Here is a 19,883-nt window from a genome sequence, read left to right on the forward strand (position 1 = left end):
CTGCATATTTGGCTACATGTATCAGTATCACAATTATCATTTAAACAGGTTCAAGTAATTCTTTCTAAACAAACTACAATTTATTAAACTTTATCTTTTCAAAATGATAAATCAATTTTAACTAAAAAAAAGTAAGAATAAAGAATTCAGCGTTTTCAAATAATTTTGAGTTTTCCTATCAAACGCATATGATTTCCCATTAACATACAATAAATGTTCCTTACATGTCAGGGATACTTAAACCAATCACGACAGTGTCCAAGAAACAGTAATGTCATAGTTTCTAATTGACTGAATCAACTGCTGTAAAATTGCTATTTTTCATCACAAGCTTTTCTGATGGAACAAGACGGAAAGATGGAAATGGTTTGTATGATGTCGGCATCAAATCAATTAACAAATGATCTATATAATTTGTAAAGAAAGAACGCTTTTATTTTGATTTATAGTACACGACAGAAGTTAACAAAGCTGAGTTATAACACAGGAAACATAACATAGAGATAGAAATTATAGAGGCTAATTCACATCAGACAAACTCATTAATATTCATCAAGGGTTATTGACTTTCTCGAGCGTTAACCAATTACAGCAAACTACCCAACGGGAATGGATGAGTTGTGAATTACCAGTATTGATTTAAAAAGGAAAGTTTCCAAAAACAACAGCATCATGCTCCGTTATGTACTTAAAACAAACAGGATTAAACTTCAACTACCAATTTTTTTTGTTTTGTTTTAATCATTGAATTATTGAAAGAGGACACCTTTTACAAGTAAAACATGCTCTGTATTGTACGTTTATTACAGATTTGCTCGTGTGGCTCGTGTGCAGTAACACCGAGGTAGTCTGTTATGACTTTTATTAATTTTCTTAATCCTCCACTGCAACAAGGAAAATAGAGCGGCCAAATTGCTGCTATATATTGATCAATGGACGCGCTAACGACTGGGGGAGTTACGCCTACAAAGAAAATCTTTTCCTATTGGCTGGAAAATATTCATAAGCATGAGTTTATTAAACACGGCCACTCCTGACTCAACGAAGCTTAACCTGACATTGGCTGTGGAGTTAAGACCATAAACACCTACTCCTGTGTATGTGTGTGTTTGTAGTTGTTTGGTTCAGCGAGCACACTCGTATAGCTTCCACATCTGTCCATGTTTTCCAAGAGTGAACATATATTTACATGTACGTGTAATCGTGTTGTAAATACGTAAGAAGGGCGAAAACGTCAGAGGACTCTCTAACGAAAACGGAACAATGTCTGCTACGGTGTCTGGTGATACTTGTAGAAAAAAGTCTGTTGGGTTCACTATAGACTCCATTATAGGTAAACAAAATGACAGGTGCGAAAATGGCCGGACATTGTCCGGGCGACCAACCGACCATTCCAAAGACAAAGTTCAACATACATTAGAAGAAAAACAGTCATCTAGTTATAGAGAAAAACAAGAGGGTGTGTTCAGTCCACGACACCGGCTAGAGGAGGATGTCCGTTCATCCGGAGAAAGTGAATTTAGTAGGGAAACGTCCGTTCATTCGTATCATATAGCGGACAAACATTCGTTACATCATCCAAGCATGGACAGTTTAAAGCATCTTCATGATGTGTTGGCACAGACCTCGGGGGCTACGGGAACATACTTCCATCCCCGGATGTGTCGCCACCCATTATCCCCGCTCAACATCCACTCTGTGTACCCTCACAGCCCACAAGGTGGGCCTCTTCATCCTCTCGTTATCAATCCGGCCTCCAGGGACGTCCGAAGTCTCCAGCCATGGATGTCGGAGCGTTACTCCAACTATTTCTACCCTAGGTACCCAGGTATGTACTGTATCTAGCTTGTATAACAGACGATAACTACTCCTAGAAATTTTATCACTCGGTAACAGTCACGATAATTAAAACAATCTCTTCTCAGTTTTCGGCGAGTGTATTCATCACATGAATCCTGCCTAGTATTACGAAGTATGTACTTAAAAGGTACGTAATGTTATATAGTATAACTGACAATAAACCACTACATGCATTCTATCTGATCTTGTTATACCTACCACTATTAAACAATATACTATGTAGGTAAATGGAGTACAACATGTACACATACCTAAAACGGACACTTGGTGATCTAGAACTGTGCACTCCCTATATTAAAACGATCACTACATGATTCTAAAAAATATATGAAAAAAGCTTGTAATATATGATATATAATTGTACAACACGTGAAGGTAATGACTTTCGGGTGTTGGTCAGACGTTAAGATGCATCACGTAAGGGTAGTGACTTTCGGGTGTTGGTCAGACGTTAAGATGTTTTACGTGAAGGTGGTGACTTTCGGGTGTTGGTCAGACGTTAAGATGCATCACGTGAAGGTAGTGACTTTCGGGTGTTGGTCAGTCATTAAGATGTTTCAGGTGAGGGTTGTGACTTTCGGGTGTTGGTCAGGTGTTTTCGAAATATGACAGCTATCGATTAGCGGGAACATCTGAACACGTGTTGATCAGACGTCTGGAACATGTGTACATGTGATGATCAGACAATTTTGAAATGCATTCACGTGTTGGTTAAACGTTTGGGACATATGTACATGTGTTGATCAGACGCCTGGGACATACGTACATGTGTTGATCAGACGCCTGGGACATATGCACATATGTTGATCTAAAGCCTGGGATATCTGAACACGTGTTGATCAGTCGTCTGGGACATCTGAACACGTGCTGATAAGTCGTCTGGGACATCTGAACACGTGTTGATCAGTCGGCTGGGACATCTGAACACGTATTGATCAGTCGTCTGGGACATCTGAACACGTATTGATCAGTCGTCTGGGACATCTGAACACGTATTGATCAGTCGTCTGGGACATCTGAACACGTATTGATCAGTCGTCTGGGATATCTGAACACGTGTTGATCAGACGTCTGGGACATCTGAACACGTATTGATCAGTCGTCTGGGACATCTGAACACGTGTTGATCAGTCGTCTGGGACATCTGAACACGTGTTGATCAGACGTCTGGGACATCTGAACATGTGTTGATCAGACGTCTGGGACATCTGAACACGTGTTGATCAGTTGTCTGGGATATCTGAACACATATTGATCAGTCGTCTGGGACATCTGAACACGTATTGATCAGTCGTCTGGGACATCTGAACACGTATTGATCAGTCGTCTGGGACATCTGAACACGTGTTGATCAGTCGTCTGGGACATCTGAACACGTGTTGATCAGTCGTCTGGGACATCTGAACACGTGTTGATCAGTCGTCTGGGACATCTGAACACGTATTGATCAGTCGTCTGGGACATCTGAACACGTGTTGATCAGTCGTCTGGGACATCTGAACACGTATTGATCAGTCGTCTGGGACATCTGAACACGTGTTGATCAGACGTCTGGGACATCTGAACATGTGTTGATCAGACGTTGGACATCTGAACACGTGTTGATCAGTTGTCTGGGATATCTGAACACATATTGATCAGTCGTCTGGGACATCTGAACACGTATTGATCAGTCGTCTGGGACATCTGAACACGTATTGATCAGTCGTCTGGGACATCTGAACACGTGTTGATCAGTCGTCTGGGACATTATCTGTTCATGAGACGTTTCAGTAGTCTTTTTGATCAATCCTTTTCATTTCCTTAACGTTAATGAGCTGATCCTTTTTCATGTTTATTATTCTAATGATTTAATCAAAATGTTCTTGGACATCGAAAGCTCACAAAATTGTTTATCCTAAAATCGTTTAAGGTTAAATTTGTTATAATTGTTTTACTGGCTGTTAATAATTGACAGTTAAGCACCAGCCACACCGCGTTTCCCATTACTACTGGAGCCATATTATTTTATATATTGACTGGTATAGACATTATACAGTGGTGTTGACAATTATCCCATGCATTGCCGTTGCAACCTGACCACAACAGCTGGTAGGGTATTTATATTACAAAGTATCATATTAAAACGGTACCAATTAATATTAAAACTGTAGCTGGACAGTTTATTGAACAACTGGAGAACAATATCCATTTCAGATCACTTTGATTGTTATTTATTGTCCCCAGTCTCGTGTTCATGTTATATATTTACCGTCCCAAGCCTCGTGTTCATGTTATATATTTACTGTCCCAAGCCTCGTGTTCATGTTATATATTTACCGTCCCAAGCCTCGTGTTCATGTTATATATTTACTGTCCCAAGCCTCGTGTCCCTGTTAAATATTTACTGTCCCTGGCCTCGTGTCCCCATTAAATATTTACTGTCCCCGGCCTCGTGTCCCTGTTAAATATTTACTGTCCCTGGCCTCGTGTCACTGTTAAATATTTACTGTCCCCGGCCTTGTGTCCCTGTTATACATTTACTGTCTCCGGCCTCGTGTCCCCATTAAATATTTACTGTCCCCGACCTTGTGTCCCTGTTATATATTTACTGTCCCCTGCCACGTGTTCATGTTAAATATTTACTGTCCCCTGCCTTGTGTCCCTGTTATACATTTACTGTCCCCGGCCTCGTGTCCCTGTTAAATATTTACTGTCCCCGACCTTGTGTCCCTGTTATACATTTACTGTCCCCGGCTTTGTGTTCTTGTTAAATATTTACTGTACCCGGCCTGTTGTTCTGTTAAATATTTACCGTCCCCGGCCTTTTTTTTTCACTGTTAGATATTTACTTTACTCGGCTTTGTATTTTGTAACAGAGTTACTGTCCTCCGCTTTGTAGTCTGTTACACATGTGCTATCCCTAGCCTTATCTTCTGTCTTTTGTCCCTTACATGTACAATGTATATCACCTGAGTGATTAAGTAAGATTTTCAATCTTCGAAATTTTGTTCATTATTAATACATAATGAAAACCATGACAAGGAGACCGGGATAAAAAGAATGTATTTTAGAATCCAAGAAAATGTTTATTGTTACTCTGAGTGTCTTTTTTAAGATATTAATGAAGATTACAAATTCGCCAAAACTTTATAATTCCGCACGAATTCGGAAATCCCTTCACTAAACAATATCTGTTTCTTTGCTACGAAGGAATTCTATCATTATGACTATAAAACATACATTTCCCTTTTTTCTTTCACATTACCTAGTTCTAATAATTTTCCTATTTTTCTCATCTGGTTGAAGGCTGTTATAACCGAAGTAAAACTCGTACAGATAAATAGCTGAGATTAAGAAGTGTGCTTTCGGAGATCAAATTATGAGATTTAGTTGATTAAACGTGTCACATTGATTTGTATAAACTTTAATATCATTACGACGACGTTGACATGGCTTACATTGACAACCTTAAACACCAATTGATTTATACATATAGCTAAGAGCTCTAAAAAACACTTACGATACATAATACTCGGCACCTATAACATTTTCCCATCGTCTGATACCTAATATTTGATAAACTACAACCAGAAAAAATACAGTTTTCGTACTGAACATTTCCCTTAAACTCTTTATATCTGTAAGCTTACAAATGCTACCTATCATTATATACCTTACTACTCTTTAGTATATGTTTATACTCAATGGTATTCCTTAGAAGCACCTTTCTTAATCTTACATCGTTTTGTGAAGATGTGAGTATGCTTTCCAGACACTTTCAGTTTATTATTAATTTTCGTATCTCCCTTTTTTGACAGAATATTTGTTTAAAACTAAAAGCATTGGGTGGTACATGTGTACTTACTTCATTAAGAAATTTAATGTGCATAAAGACAACTTTATAACATACCTTCCTGTGGTAACTGATGTTATCACACCAATTAACAAGAGAAAATGTAAGAAGCAGGATTTTTTTTTGTTTCCATGAATAATGTGCTGTTTGAAATACAGTGACCTTCACACTATTAACATATGAAATCAAACTTTCTAATATGGTGAAACAATAAAATGTAAAGGATGTATTTCTTCTTAAAATATAGCAGAATAAAAATATTGTACGGTATACATAGAGCGAAGTTTTAAACCAATCGTCCGTCCATTATCCGTTCGTGATCAGTCCGTACGTTCATCCACAGTTTCGAGATGATCGTGTTTTCAGCCCTGTTGATTGAGGATAAAATTGGGTATAATTATGAATGACGATCAAATTATATATAGTTTATTTGTATTCTAAATACAACACATAGCGATTCAGGTAAAGAGGTAATGGGTCGACTATACTTGAACCCTTCAAGACAGTAGTCATGGCCTAAGTTAGGACAGAAGCAAGGGCCTTATTCAGGACAGTAGCCAGGGCCTTATTCAGGACAGTAGCCAGGGCCTTATTCAGGACAATAGCCAGGGCCTTATTCAGGACAGTAGCCAGGGCCTTATTCAGGACAATAGCCAGGGCCTTATTCAGGACAGTAGCCAGGGCCTTATTCAGGACAGTAGCAAGGGCCTTATTCAGGACAGTAGCCAGGGCCTTATTCAGGACAGTAGCCAGGGCCTTATTCAGGACAGTAGCCAGGGCCTTATTCAGGACAGTAGCCAGGGCCTTATTCAGGACACTAGCCAGGGCCTTATTCAGGACAGTAGCCAGGGCCTTATTCAGGACAGTAGCCAGGGCCTTATTCAGGACAATAGCCAGGGCCTTATTCAGGACAGTAGCCAGGGCCTTATTATTCAGGACAATAGCCAGGGCCTTACAGGACAGTAGCAAGGGCCTTATTCAGGACAATAGCAAGGGCCTTATTCAGGACAGTAGCCAGGGCCTTATTCAGGACAATAGCCAGGGCCTTATTCAGGACAGTAGCCAGGGCCTTATTCAGGACAGTAGCCAGGGCTTTATTCAGGACAGTAGCCAGGACCTGTAGCCAGGACCTTATTCAGGATAGTAGCCAGGGCTTTATTCAGGACAGTAGCCAGGACCTGTAGCCAGGACCTTATTCAGGATAGTAGCCAGGGCTTTATTCAGGACAGTAGCCAGGACCTTATTCAGGACAGTAGCCAGGGCCTTATTCAGGAGAGTAGCCAGGGCTTTATTCAGGATAGTAGCCAGGTCCTGTTGCCAGGGCCTGTAGCCAGGGCCTGTAGCCAGGGCCTGTAGCCAGGACCTTATTCAGAACAGTAGCCAGGGCCTTATACAGGACAATAGCCAGGGCCTCATTCAGGACTGTTGCCAGGGCCTTATTCGGGACAGTAGCCAGGGCCTGTAGCCAGGGCCTAATTCAGGTCAATAGTCATGACACTACTTAGGACAGTAGCCAGGGCCTTATTAACGACAGTAGCAATGGCCTTATTCAGGACAGTAGCCAGGGCCTGTAGCCAGGACCTTATTCAGGTCAATAGTCATGGCATTATTCAGAACTGTCGCCAGGGCCTTATTCAGGGCAGTAACCAGGGCCTTATTCAGGACAGTAGCCAGGGCCTGTAGCCAGGACCTTATTCAGGTCAATAGTCATGGCATTATTTAGGACAGTAGCCAGGGCCTTATTCAGGACAATAGCTAGGGCCTTATTCAGGACAATAACCAGGGCCTTACTCAGGACAGTAGCCAGGGCCTGTAGCCAGGGCCTTATTCAGAAAAGTAGCCAGGGCCTTATTCAGAACTGTCGCCAGGGCCTTATTCAGGGCAGTACCCACGGCCTTATTCAGGGCAGTACCCATGGCCTTATTCAGGACAGTAACCCGTGCCTTATTAAAGACAGTTGCCAGGGCCTTTTTCAGGACAGTGACCAGTGCCTTATTTAGGACAATAACTCGGGCCATATACAAAACAGTAGCTAAGGCCTTATTCAGGACAGTAGCCAGGACCTTATTCAGGACAGTAGCCAAGGCCTTATTCAGGACAGTACGCCGGGATGGTACACTGTTCAAGACAGTACCCCGGGATGGTAAGTTGTTCATGACCGTACTCCGGGATGGTACACTGTTCAAGACAGTACCCCGGGATGGTACACTGTTCAGGACAGTACCCTCTGGTGGTACAGTTTAGGACAGAACATGATCGGGTTTAGGAGAGTATCTCTGGGTGGTCCACTGTTCAGGACAGTACCCTCTGATGGTCCACTGTTTAGGGCAGTACATGATCGGGTTTAGGAGAGTATCTCCGGGTGGTCCACTGTTTAGGACAGTACATGATCGGGTTTAGGAGAGTAACTCCGGGTGGTCCACTGTTTAGGACAGTACATGATCGGGTTTAGGAGAGTATCTCCGGGCGGTCCACTGTTTAGGACAGTACATGATCGGGTTTAGGAGAGTATCTCCGGGTGGCCCACTGTTTAGGACAGTACATGATCGGATTTAGGAGGTTATCTCCGGGTGGTCCACTGTTTAGGACAGTACATGATCGGGTTTAGGAGAGTATCTCCGGGTGGTCCACTGTTTAGGACAGTACATGATCGGGTTTAGGAGAGTATCTCCAGGTGGTCCACTGTTTAGGAGAGTATCTCCGGGTGGTCCACTGTTTAGGACAGTACATGATCGGGTTTAGGAGAGTATCTCCGGGTGGTCCACTGTTTAGGACAGTACATGATCGGGTTTAGGAGAGTATCTCCGGGTGGTCCACTGTTTAGGACAGTACATGATCGGGTTTAGGAGAGTATCTCCGGGTGGTCCACTGTTTAGGACAGTACATGATCGGGTTTAAGAGAGTATCTCCGGGTGGTCCACTGTTTAGGACTTTGAGTTGAAATTCAATAATAATGTATAATTACATATATAAAACAATTGATGAGCTATCTCAGGAATTTGAGCACAGAATCTGGACATGAAGTTCTAATACAATAGTAAAACACTAATACTCTATTCAGGATAGTGCCGCGGATAAGTCGGTATACACTAACTTGTAAAATATAAGTTGTACCGAGTTATCCCATGGATTAATTAGCCTAATCGATTAATGCTAATCCAAGGTCACTCGACCACTCGACCACCCGGCCACCCGGCCACTTCGACCTTCTTGCCATTTTTTTTAATAATTTATTTACGAAAGTAAGTAGCGTCAGATCTGATATTGCTTGCCAAAAAATCACAAAGCTTGAGATAATCACGTCCTGTCATTAGTCAATAGGCTGCTTAAATAAAGCAAGTAACCCTCTATTGATTAAAATGTCATAGATTCAGACGTATATTATCTGAAAAATACCTGCAGAATGATGAAGTTAAATTTGAGCTGTGACCCGATTTTTTTAGTTATCGATAAGCTAGGTATTTAATACGGAAGAAAAGAAATATGGGAAAAAAATCTCTTTTTTTTTTAAAATTTTTTTTTTATTATAAAATCATTATGTCTGTGTCTGTTGACTAGTGTGTGTTTGTCGGAATATGTCATATAATGTATGCGTCTGACAGCTTTTAACACTTTACATACATGTAATGATGAGACAAGTATTGGTTCGGATTCATCGATACACGTGTACAGGTATGAACCTGAAAATATATGCGCGTTTGCCTGTGTAACCCGGACCTTCATGTAAAGAACTTTGTGCATCACAAACACTTGTCACTACTATTCACTTACTACTGTAAAAAGTACAATGCAGCTTTGTTGGTAGTATTATACAATGGTATTTGCTATTTTTGGGAGAAAACATAAAATTATGAGATGATTTGATTGTTTCGTTTCAAGTTGGTGAGGTGACTTATCTCGATTTGATATTTGTTTATCATCTCAGATAATGTACACCCTTGCTATAATTCTTCGAACCCTTCGAAATTTTAGTATCTAAAAAGTGAATAAAGAAATTGTGAATAAAGAAATTGATAATAAATAAATAAATCAATAAATAAAGGTATTTCGACTTTATCAAATAAGGGGGGTAACTCTAATGCTAAGACTAAGATCTAAGATAGCGGAACCTTGCTTTCCGAATATCGTTGTTTGTGAAAATAACAGGTTGTGGGCCATAAACAGAAAAAACAATGGTTTGATTTTATTCTGGCTTGATATCCTTTCTATTGTCTGTCACGTGATTACAGTCTAACTAATCACACGGGAACGAAACGAGAAGTGATATAATTTCTCTGCGTTGAAGATAGTGTCAAATCATACAATGTTTGAAGTGTTATATTTCCTGGAAATAGTACGTTGACTTCACGTGCTTAGCTAAAAAGACATTAATAAAATTGTGCTAATACTCTCTAGATAAAATGTATGGCTTAACACAAAAGAAAACTAAAAGGGAAAGTTTTAAAATAAATCCCCCGATATTTCTCTCTTAAAAGCTTATTTAGGGTTCATGAAAATCTGTGCCGTAATATGCATGTGTTCTATTAGTAGCAGGCCTACGGGACACATATAATCAAAACTCATGGCATTGCACGCGGATTGGTAAATATATCTCTAGTTTGCACCTGAAAAACATTTCCACATTCGTCGTAGTTCTGTCTTTGTTAGCGAGTAATCTACCTCCATTACAGACGTCCCCGGGTAATCACATTACTAATTAGAAGGTCGCGAAATCATTAATGGACTGCCTAATGAAAGTTAATTTACTAGCACTGAACGGCGTACCCTATGTAAGTGCATCCGAACGGGGATCTATCCACAGGCGTGATACCGTTTCACGTCCGTGTCCGTCGAGTGGACACTTATAACGTCCGTTATTCTGTCCTCTTGGTTGGGTACTCAGGTAGATTTATATTCGCCTATGTTTTGCATCAGTTTGTCATTGTGTTTGATTACTTTGTCATTCAACGGAAATTTTATTGGAAACCATGAAACATTTTGAATAGTTCTATTACCCTATTAACATACAATGTGCGTACAATCAATAACCGAAATTGCTTAGTGTCAATAGTCACCAATTATGTATCAAAATTAATGCTTTAGTGCATACATAGAAATATTTATTGATCATCAACACCTGAACAGAATTTGTCGCTAGTCAATGTATGAGAGGTATTTAATAGTTTACCATTTAATGTTTATAGTTAACACAGCATTCGCCCGTTATCAAGTGTAAATACATGTATATTTTGTATACCACTACTGTAAATTCCTATTGGCAGAACCAGCCAAAATCGATTGTGACGTCATAATAGAGATAATGACGTTGAAAATAGCGCCACAAAATGGCTGCCTCCGTTTGATATTGTCCTCCATATTTCACTTTTAATCCTGTAAAATGTCACTTTTCTGACATTTGTGATAAAAAGTAGCTTGCATTTACTTTGATTCAATATCAGATTTAATGAGACTCACGTTGAATTTCTAAGACCGTTTAAAAAATCATATGAAATGAAAATTATTGTTTAATTTAATTTTAAGAAAAACTCACTGTACACAACAACAATTCGATGAAAAACTTAATTCTTCATCATTCGCTTCATTTGCGACCGAACACAAAAAAATTGGTGAATTTCAGTGAAGTGAAAAATTAAAGCAACTTTCATGTTTTAAAGTCAAGTTGTTCCATTTATGACATGTAGCGTCGTATCGTCACAGGCTCCACCATGGTCTATGATGAAAAAGTGGTCAAGACGTTGGTACTTTTTACTCCAGATCTCTAATTCCGGCATGGAAAATAACCCCCATGTTTCACGAATGACGTAATAACGATACATTCATTGATATATGAGTACTTTTCCGTCGGTAGAGCAAGATCTCGCCGATTGATTCCAGAATAAATCCGACAAATAATCTTCATTATTACCGAGGATCTCATGTGACGTCATTTATATCTGACGTCATAGCTGTTGGTTGCTATGTGATGTTTATCGTATAAATATGATATATACATGGAAATAAAGGTCAGTACTGTGATAGGATATGATAAACAGAAAAACTGCTGAAGTCATCAATACAGTGTCTATCTTTAACGAGCATGGCAAATTATCGATACTTATATACAGGGTTAAATGTATGGAAGAGTGAAAAATACCGATTGTAGCTCTGTCAAACGGATCAATTATATTTTATTCCACATCAGTTCTCTTTAATGGAGGCAGTTAAAAACACAAATAAAATAATAAAAGAATTTAATAAAAAAGTAATTGAAAACATTATCATCGAATTACAAAAATCGAAAAAAGCAAAAACAAAACAACAACAACAAACAATAAAACAAAAAGGACCTACTCTACAAGGTAAATGGTCTATAACAGTGGTATATTAACTTACTATAAAGCACATCTACTTTGGCTTACATATTTAATAACGGAGAGAAGTTAAGATGAATTATTAGGGTTAAAATTCCAGCCAAATGTCCATCTTACTGAGTGAACATTTATTACATCCTTGTTCTGAACCTCCGAGAGCGCGGGGATACCAGCCGCTACTGACTAATGGCATTGTTGCTCCGAAATATACACAAAGAATTCGTGTAATTTATATAAATGACATAACAAACAGAAAACGATGTAATTCAGACTTAAACAGACATTTCTTCTTCTTTTCTTACAAAGCGGTAGTATTACAGTCAAAACAGCGGGGTATATTGTTATCATCATCATCTCTGACAAAAGTCTAAAAATACTTTTATACGTCGCCATTGTTTTCACGGAACTACCCAACCGTTATCAGTATACTGCACCATTATATATAGTAGTGATGTGAAAGACACGTGAATAGTAAGAGGGTGTTTTAACAGAAACTTTCCCGACAGTTACCAATATATCATGATTGTTGTTTTAACAGAAACTTTCCCGACAGTTACCAATATATCATTATAGTTGTTTTAACAGAAACTTTCCCGACAGTTACCAATATATCATTATAGTTGTTTTAACAGAAACTTTCCCGACAGTTACCAATATATCATTATAGTTGTTTTAACAGAAACTTTCCCGACAGTTACCAATATATCATTATAGTTGTTTTAACAGAAACTTTCCCGACAGTTACCAATATATCATTATAGTTGTTTTAACAGAAACTTTCCCGACAGTTACCAATATATCGTTTTAACAGAAAGTTACCAATATATCATTATAGTTGTTTTAACAGAAACTTTCCCGACAGTTACCAATATATCATTATAGTTGTTTTAACAGAAACATTCCCGACAGTTACCAATATATCATTATAGTTGTTTTAACAGAAACTTTCCCGACAGTTACCAATATATCATTATAGTTGTTTTAACAGAAACTTTCCCGAAACTTTCCCGACAGTTACCAATATATCATTATAGTTGTTTTAACAGAAACATTTCAGTTACCAATATACAGTTACCAGTTACCAATAAATCATATATCAATATATATAGTTGTTTTAACAGAAACTTTCCCGACAGTTACCAATATATCATTATAGTTGTTTTAACAGAAACATTCCCGACAGTTACCAATAAATCATTATAGTTGTTTTAACAGAAACTTTCCCGACAGTTACCAATATATCATTATAGTTGTTTTAACAGAAACTTTTGACAGTTACCAATATATCATTACAGTTGTTTTAACAGAAACTTTCCCGACAGTTACCATCGTTATAGTTGTTTTAACAGAAACTTTCCCGACAGTTACCAATATATCGTTATAGTTGTTTTAACAGAAACATTCCCGACAGTTACCAATAAATCATTATAGTTGTTTTAACAGAAACTTTCCCGACAGTTACCAATATATCATTACAGTTGTTTTAACAGAAACTTTCCCGACAGTTACCAATAAATCATTATAGTTGTTTTAACAGAAACATTCCCGACAGTTACCAATAAATCATTATAGTTGTTTTAACAGAAACTTTCCCGACAGTTACCAATATATCATTATAGTTGTTTTAACAGAAACTTTCCCGACAGTTACCAATATATCATTACAGTTGTTTTAACAGAAACTTTCCCGACAGTTACCAATATATCATTATAGTTGTTTTAACAGAAACTTTCCCGACAGTTACCAATATATCATTATAGTTGTTTTAACAGAAACTTTCCCGACAGTTACCAATATATCATTATATATATTATCAGATACAGGTACATGTTTGTGATTTTAATAGACTCTGTTAATATAAGTATATCTTCGTCGATGATGTCTTTTCTATATTGAAATTGATCATTCTGTGCCTTATAACTTTCCTTTCTTCTTGACGATTTTATTGGGTTCTTTATTGTTTAATAACAAAAACCATTTTTTTCATCTTTTGCAAAATTTATTTTTTTTACAAGAATATAACACAACTTTATTTCGAAAAAATTAAATTAATTGATAAATAATTTATGATCGTTTGTATGTCAAGGTAAAAATACATTGCATATTTATGTATATATAACAAAAAAACAAGAACCTCTTAATAATATGTTAAAGTATTAACATAAATCTCCATACGAATCAGCTCGATTATGCATTATATTCCATTTCTCAGTCGCGACGTCTCGCGCAGACGTTGGTGGTCAATCCAATGTCCCTGTACAACTAATTACACAAATATCAATTAATTATGACAGTCTCTGTCCAATTGTTAGCGTTCTAATTACCTTAGTTTATTAATTAATTATGACAGGTCTTGTCCAATGCTAAAACGATTTCTGCCTAACAACACTGTCATGCAAGGGAGACAACTCCATTAATTACCTGGAATAATTTGACTAGCTGCCGTGTTGATTGCCTCGTTTTCGGCAATACATTACCTGTTAAATGGCCATTACGAGGTGTAAGTTTGTCGCACATCTATCACGCCATTTAAATTTAACATGACATACATATATTTTTTATCGGAGCGGGCGTAGATGCTTCCGTTGTGCAGTAATATACACAGTGTCGCACAGCTTCTTAACAACTACCAAGGACGTGTAGTGTATCTTATGTTAATTTCGCAGTAGTGTTCATCATGACCAAATCCGTGTCGTCCCCTTCCGTGACAACTGGTGCCAACAGCTATCGCAGACATAGGTTTAACTTAAATCTACATTTCATATAATGAAATCTGCATGATTACATGGAAACTGAATCCAAAACTAGACAAAATATTTTTCATAATTGCCAATAACGTGACACTGATTTCGTAACATTAACACGTCGTCGACAATAAGTGTCACGCTACACATGTGACACGCGTTACTAGGCGACAAGAAGGATTTTTCTCTATTAACAAGGATGAATTTGTATGTTTATTGTCTTTTATTTACAGTTTATATATTCATGATTTAAACATTTTATACCGAATTATGTATTGCATACCCATTTACAAATGTACATATTTCAGCGAAAATATTTGTTCGATGTCAGCCAAAAAATATAAATATAAGTGTATCATATATTGAATTGACATACAGTAATATTGAACATCATACATTTAGTTTACTTTCTGTAATGCTAAACATCATATATTTAGTTTACTTTCTGTAATGTTAAACATCATATATTTAGTTTACTTTCTGTAATGTTAAACATCAGATATTTAGTTAACTTTCTGTAATGTTAAACATCAGATATTTAGTTAACCTTTTGTAATGTTAAACATCATATATTTAGTTTACTTTCTGTAATGTTAAACATCAGATATTTAGTTAACCTTTTGTAATGCTAAACATCATATATTTAGTTTACTTTCTGTAATGTTAAACATCAGATATTTAGTTAACTTTCTGTAATGTTAAACATCAGATATTTAGTTAACTTTCTGTAATGTTAAATATCAGATATTTAGTTAACTTTTTGTAATGTTAAACATCAGATATTTAGTTAACTTTCTGTAATGTTAAACATCAGATATTTAGTTAACTTTCTGTAATGTTAAACATCAGATATTTAGTTAACTTTTTGTAATGTTAAACATCAGATATTTAGTTAACTTTCTGTAATGTTAAACATCAGATATTTAGTTAACTTTTTGTAATGTTAAACATCAGATATTTAGTTAACCTTTTGTAATGTTAAACATCAGATATTTAGTTAACTTTTTGTAATGTTAAACATCAGATATTTAGTTAACCTTTTGTAATGTTAAACATCATATATTTAGTTTACTTTCTGTAATGTTAAATATAAGATATTTAGTTTACTTTCTATAATGTTAAACATCATATATTTAGTTTACTTTCTGTAATGTTAAATATAAGATATTTAGTTTACTTTCTGTAATGTTAAACATCAGATATCTATTTTACTTTCTGTAATGTTAAACATCAGATATTTAGTTAACTTTCTGTAATGTTAAACATCAGATATTTAGTTAACTTTTTGTAATGTTAAACATCATATATTTAGTTTACTTTCTATAATGTTAAACATCATATATTTAGTTTACTTTCTATAATGTTAAACATCAGATATTTAGTTTACTTTCTGTAATATTGAACATCATATATTTAGTTTACTTTCTATAATGTTAAATATCAGATATTTAGTTTACTTTCTGTAATGTTGAACATCATATATTTAGTTACCTTTCTGTAATGTTAAGCATCAGATATTTAGTTAACATACTGTAATGTTGAACATCAGATATTTAGTTAACATACTGTAATGTTGAACATCAGATATTTAGTTAACTTTCTGTAATGTTGAACATCAGATATTTAGTTAACTTTCTGTAATATTGAACATCATATATTTAGTTTACATACTGTAATGTTGAACATCAGATATTTAGTTAACATACTGTAATGTTAAACATCAGATATTTAGTTTACTTGCTGTAATATTGAACATCAGATATCAACTTTACATACTATAACATTATCATCGGTGTTGTTTGTAGATCACTAATATTAGGCGGTCATTGTTAATGTTTCCATGGTCTCCTCTTCCTTGCAGTAACAGCATCTCCGGGTTTCCTTTTCCAACCCTACCGAAAACCGAAGAGAATCCGGACTGCATTTTCTCCTGCTCAGCTTCTGCAACTAGAAAAGTCATTCGAGAAAAGTCATTATGTGGTGGGCCAAGAGCGAAAGGACTTAGCGGGTGAACTACAGCTGACAGAGACACAGGTATAGTACAGTGAAATACGAAGGATTGGGGTGGATTATAAATCACCTTCTGGTTCCGTGTCTAAAGATGAACTACCTTAAGTATAGTTACATATATCATTACTCAGTTTACGCCCAAAAGGTCAACGTCGCCTTAAACAGGTAAAAAATCACGTGTTGGTAATGTTTGTCAAAACTATACATAAAAACAACTAGGTTTTGCATGTACAACTTATTTGATGTATTTGTCATGACTTATTATCCAGAACTTGTCCACATTACAACTCTTAATAAGATAGGTCAAAGAACTCAAAGCATCCAAAAGGTAGCAGCAAGACGTTCACATTACTGAAGAAGAATATTACTTTTATAAGTCTATCACGATTTAGATATAAGTAAAGGTACATAGTGATGGTAAAGAAAGTCAAAATGTCCAGAAAAAAATAAATGAAGTTGGCCAGTCATAAAAAGTGTATTTAATAATTAATTTACCTACTGCATTTAAAAACCTTTTTTGGTGATAAAAGTACATAAAGACATGTCTAACTGCTGTGTGATACATACATATGCACTGCTGGTAGACATTAATTGTTCATTTAAATGATGCATGTATGTCAAGTATTATATGAATATATTAACACCTTGGGGTCACTGTGTTAAAAACCGGATCTTAAAAAGTAATTTTTCAAATTCAGAGTAATATAAAACGGGAAACCAGAACACATGTGATTAATTAATAGTTTCCGTAACGCATTTCATTAATTATTAGTTCTATGTCGAGAGACGTCAGCCGAAAACTTGTACAAACAAGAACCAGAGACAGATATTTTAGAGTTTATCGCTTACCAAGGATATGGACTTAAAATCTTAATTAATCATTTTCTTCCTTCCGGGATTTCACATTCCCGATCGTCAACCCTTCCGGGATTCACGTTCCCGATCGTCAACCCTTCCGGGAGTTCACATTCCCGATCGTCAATCCTTCAGGGATTTCACATTCCCGATCGTCAACCCTTCTGGGATTTCACGTTCCCGATCATCATCCCTTCTGGGATTTCACATTCCCGATCGTCAACCCTTCCGGGATTCACATTCCCGATCGTCAACCCTTCCGGGATTTCACATTCCCGATCGTCAACCCTTCCGGGATTCACATTCCCGATCGTCAACCCTTCCGGGATTCATATTCCCGATCGTCAACCCTTCCGGGATTCACGTTCCCGATCGTCAACCCTTTTGGGTTTTACCTGTTCCTAATCCGGGATTTCACATTCCCGATCGTCAACCCTTCAGGGATTTCACATTCCCGATCGTCAACCCTTCCGGAATTCACGTTCCCGATCGTCAACCCTTCCGGGAGTTCACATTCCCGATCGTCAACCCTTTTGGGTTTTACCTGTTCCTAATCGTCAACCCTTCCGGGATTTCACATTCCCGATCGTCAACCCTTCCGTCATTTCTCATTCCCGATCGTCAAACATTCCGTCATTTCTCATTCCCGATCGTCAACCCTTCCGATATTTCACATTCTCGATCGTCAATCCTTTCTGGTGTTAGCTGTTCCTAATCGTCAACCCTTCCGGGATTTCATATTCCCGATCGTCAACCTTTCCGGGATTTCACATTCCCGATCGTCAACCCTTCCGTCATTTCTCATTCCCGATCGTCAAACCTTCCGTCATTTCTCATTCCCGATCGTCAACCCTTCCGTCATTTCTCATTCCCGATCGTCAACCCTTTTTGGTTTCACCTGTTCCTAATCGTCAACCCTTCCGAGATTTCACATTCTCGACCGTCAATCCTTCCGGGATTCTCCCACCAACTTTAAATTGGTATCTTTCTTCCTGACTCGATCGAATCACTACTTATTCACGTACAAACATTTATTGATGGATGTCGTCACTCCATACCACATGCATTAAGTTGCTCGCTTGTCTTAACTGGTCGTTTAGGATGTGACACCATCAAACTTGACATAATTTATAAGAAATTGTATGTTTTTAGTCTTTTTATGACCTGTTACAGTTTTGTTAACTGAGCCGTTAGATACTTATTGTAGATGTATGAACATTTTATTTTCGATTTACTTATTTAAACATTGTCTTTTATTAGCGTTATTTGCGTTTTCATGCATTGATGTGATTAGTGCGTCAAACTAGCAAGTCTTAATTTTTTATTCCAGGTTAAAGTATGGTTCCAAAACCGCCGGACGAAACACAAACGAACAAAGGCGGAAGAAGGCGATGGAAAAGATAACAGTGATTTTGGCGGAAACGGAAATAGATGTTCTTCACCTGATATGAGTAGTGACGTAAGTGACGATATGGACTTGGACGTTTCTGATGACGAAATGCGCATGATACCAGGTCGTCACCATATGGAAAGTTTCTCATAGACTATTGTAATTCTGTTGAAGTTATTTATTTTATAATTAATCATTTGAAATATTCTGTCGACATTAACTAAGCACTGTTTCAGGATAGTTCTGGCGCCTACTTATTTCCATCTGAGAAGTGAACGTCGACGGTAAAGTTTCAACTGTTTCGTCTCCGAATATGTGCAATAAAAACAATAGATATATATCAAAATTTAAACGAGATGGCGTGCAAATTTTGGCAACTACTTAGTATGTTTTAACCACAATTTATCATCAAAATACGTATTCTAAATAAGTGATTTAAAGGAAATCAGTTGAACAGATTTAATAAAAACAAAATGGAAGTACTATACTTACATATTATTTATTTTGTATGGCGTACTTGTAGATGTGATGTATATTGTAATATATAAACTGTGAAGGGCGTAAATTAAGCGATATATTTGCATGGTCTCATTTGGGCATACATTTTGCTCCGTGTAGTGCTACCAATTTTCTTTAGTTCAGTGAATTAAATAGCGATTTAAGTAGTACAAATTACATAAACCGTGAGAATAAAAATGACAATGATGAGAGCAGTAATTTATATAAAATTCGTTAACATTCTTCAGTGTTCAACCAATGTGTATATCGGACATGCTGATTCTTCGTTTTAATGTTTAAGTCTGATTGTAATGCTGTGTTAAACGACTTCCGTTAGATCA

At 36.9% G+C, this 19,883-nt stretch overlaps 1 protein-coding gene across 1 annotated transcript; it reads left to right on the forward strand.

Annotated features, from left to right (window-relative positions):
- Positions 1–1,263: 1,263 nt before the first annotated feature.
- LOC132552692 (homeobox protein EMX1-like) lies at positions 1,264–19,197 on the forward strand. The gene is made up of 3 exons (XM_060216884.1): positions 1,264–1,828; positions 16,651–16,823; positions 18,985–19,197. The coding sequence occupies exons 1-3, from the start codon at positions 1,264–1,266 to the stop codon at positions 19,195–19,197; spliced, it is 951 nt and encodes a 316-aa protein (XP_060072867.1).
- The last annotated feature ends 686 nt before the right edge of the window (positions 19,198–19,883 follow it).

Source organism: Ylistrum balloti, unplaced genomic scaffold (genome assembly GCF_031769215.1).
Source record: "Ylistrum balloti isolate Yb309-2 unplaced genomic scaffold, AGI_CSIRO_Ybal_v1 Utg370268, whole genome shotgun sequence".
NCBI lineage: Eukaryota > Metazoa > Mollusca > Bivalvia > Pectinida > Pectinidae > Ylistrum > Ylistrum balloti.

What these genes read in the sequence shown, in the direction of transcription:
- LOC132552692 (XM_060216884.1), top strand. Translation starts at nt 1,264, where the DNA reads ATGTCTGCTACGGTGTCTGGTGATACTTGTAGAAAAAAGTCTGTTGGG. An exon ending in TTTCTACCCTAGGTACCCAG is followed by an intron (nt 1,829 to 16,650) that starts GTATGTACTGTA and finishes TCTTCCTTGCAG; the next exon opens with TAACAGCATCTCCGGGTTTC. An exon ending in TACAGCTGACAGAGACACAG is followed by an intron (nt 16,824 to 18,984) that starts GTATAGTACAGT and finishes TTTTTATTCCAG; the next exon opens with GTTAAAGTATGGTTCCAAAA.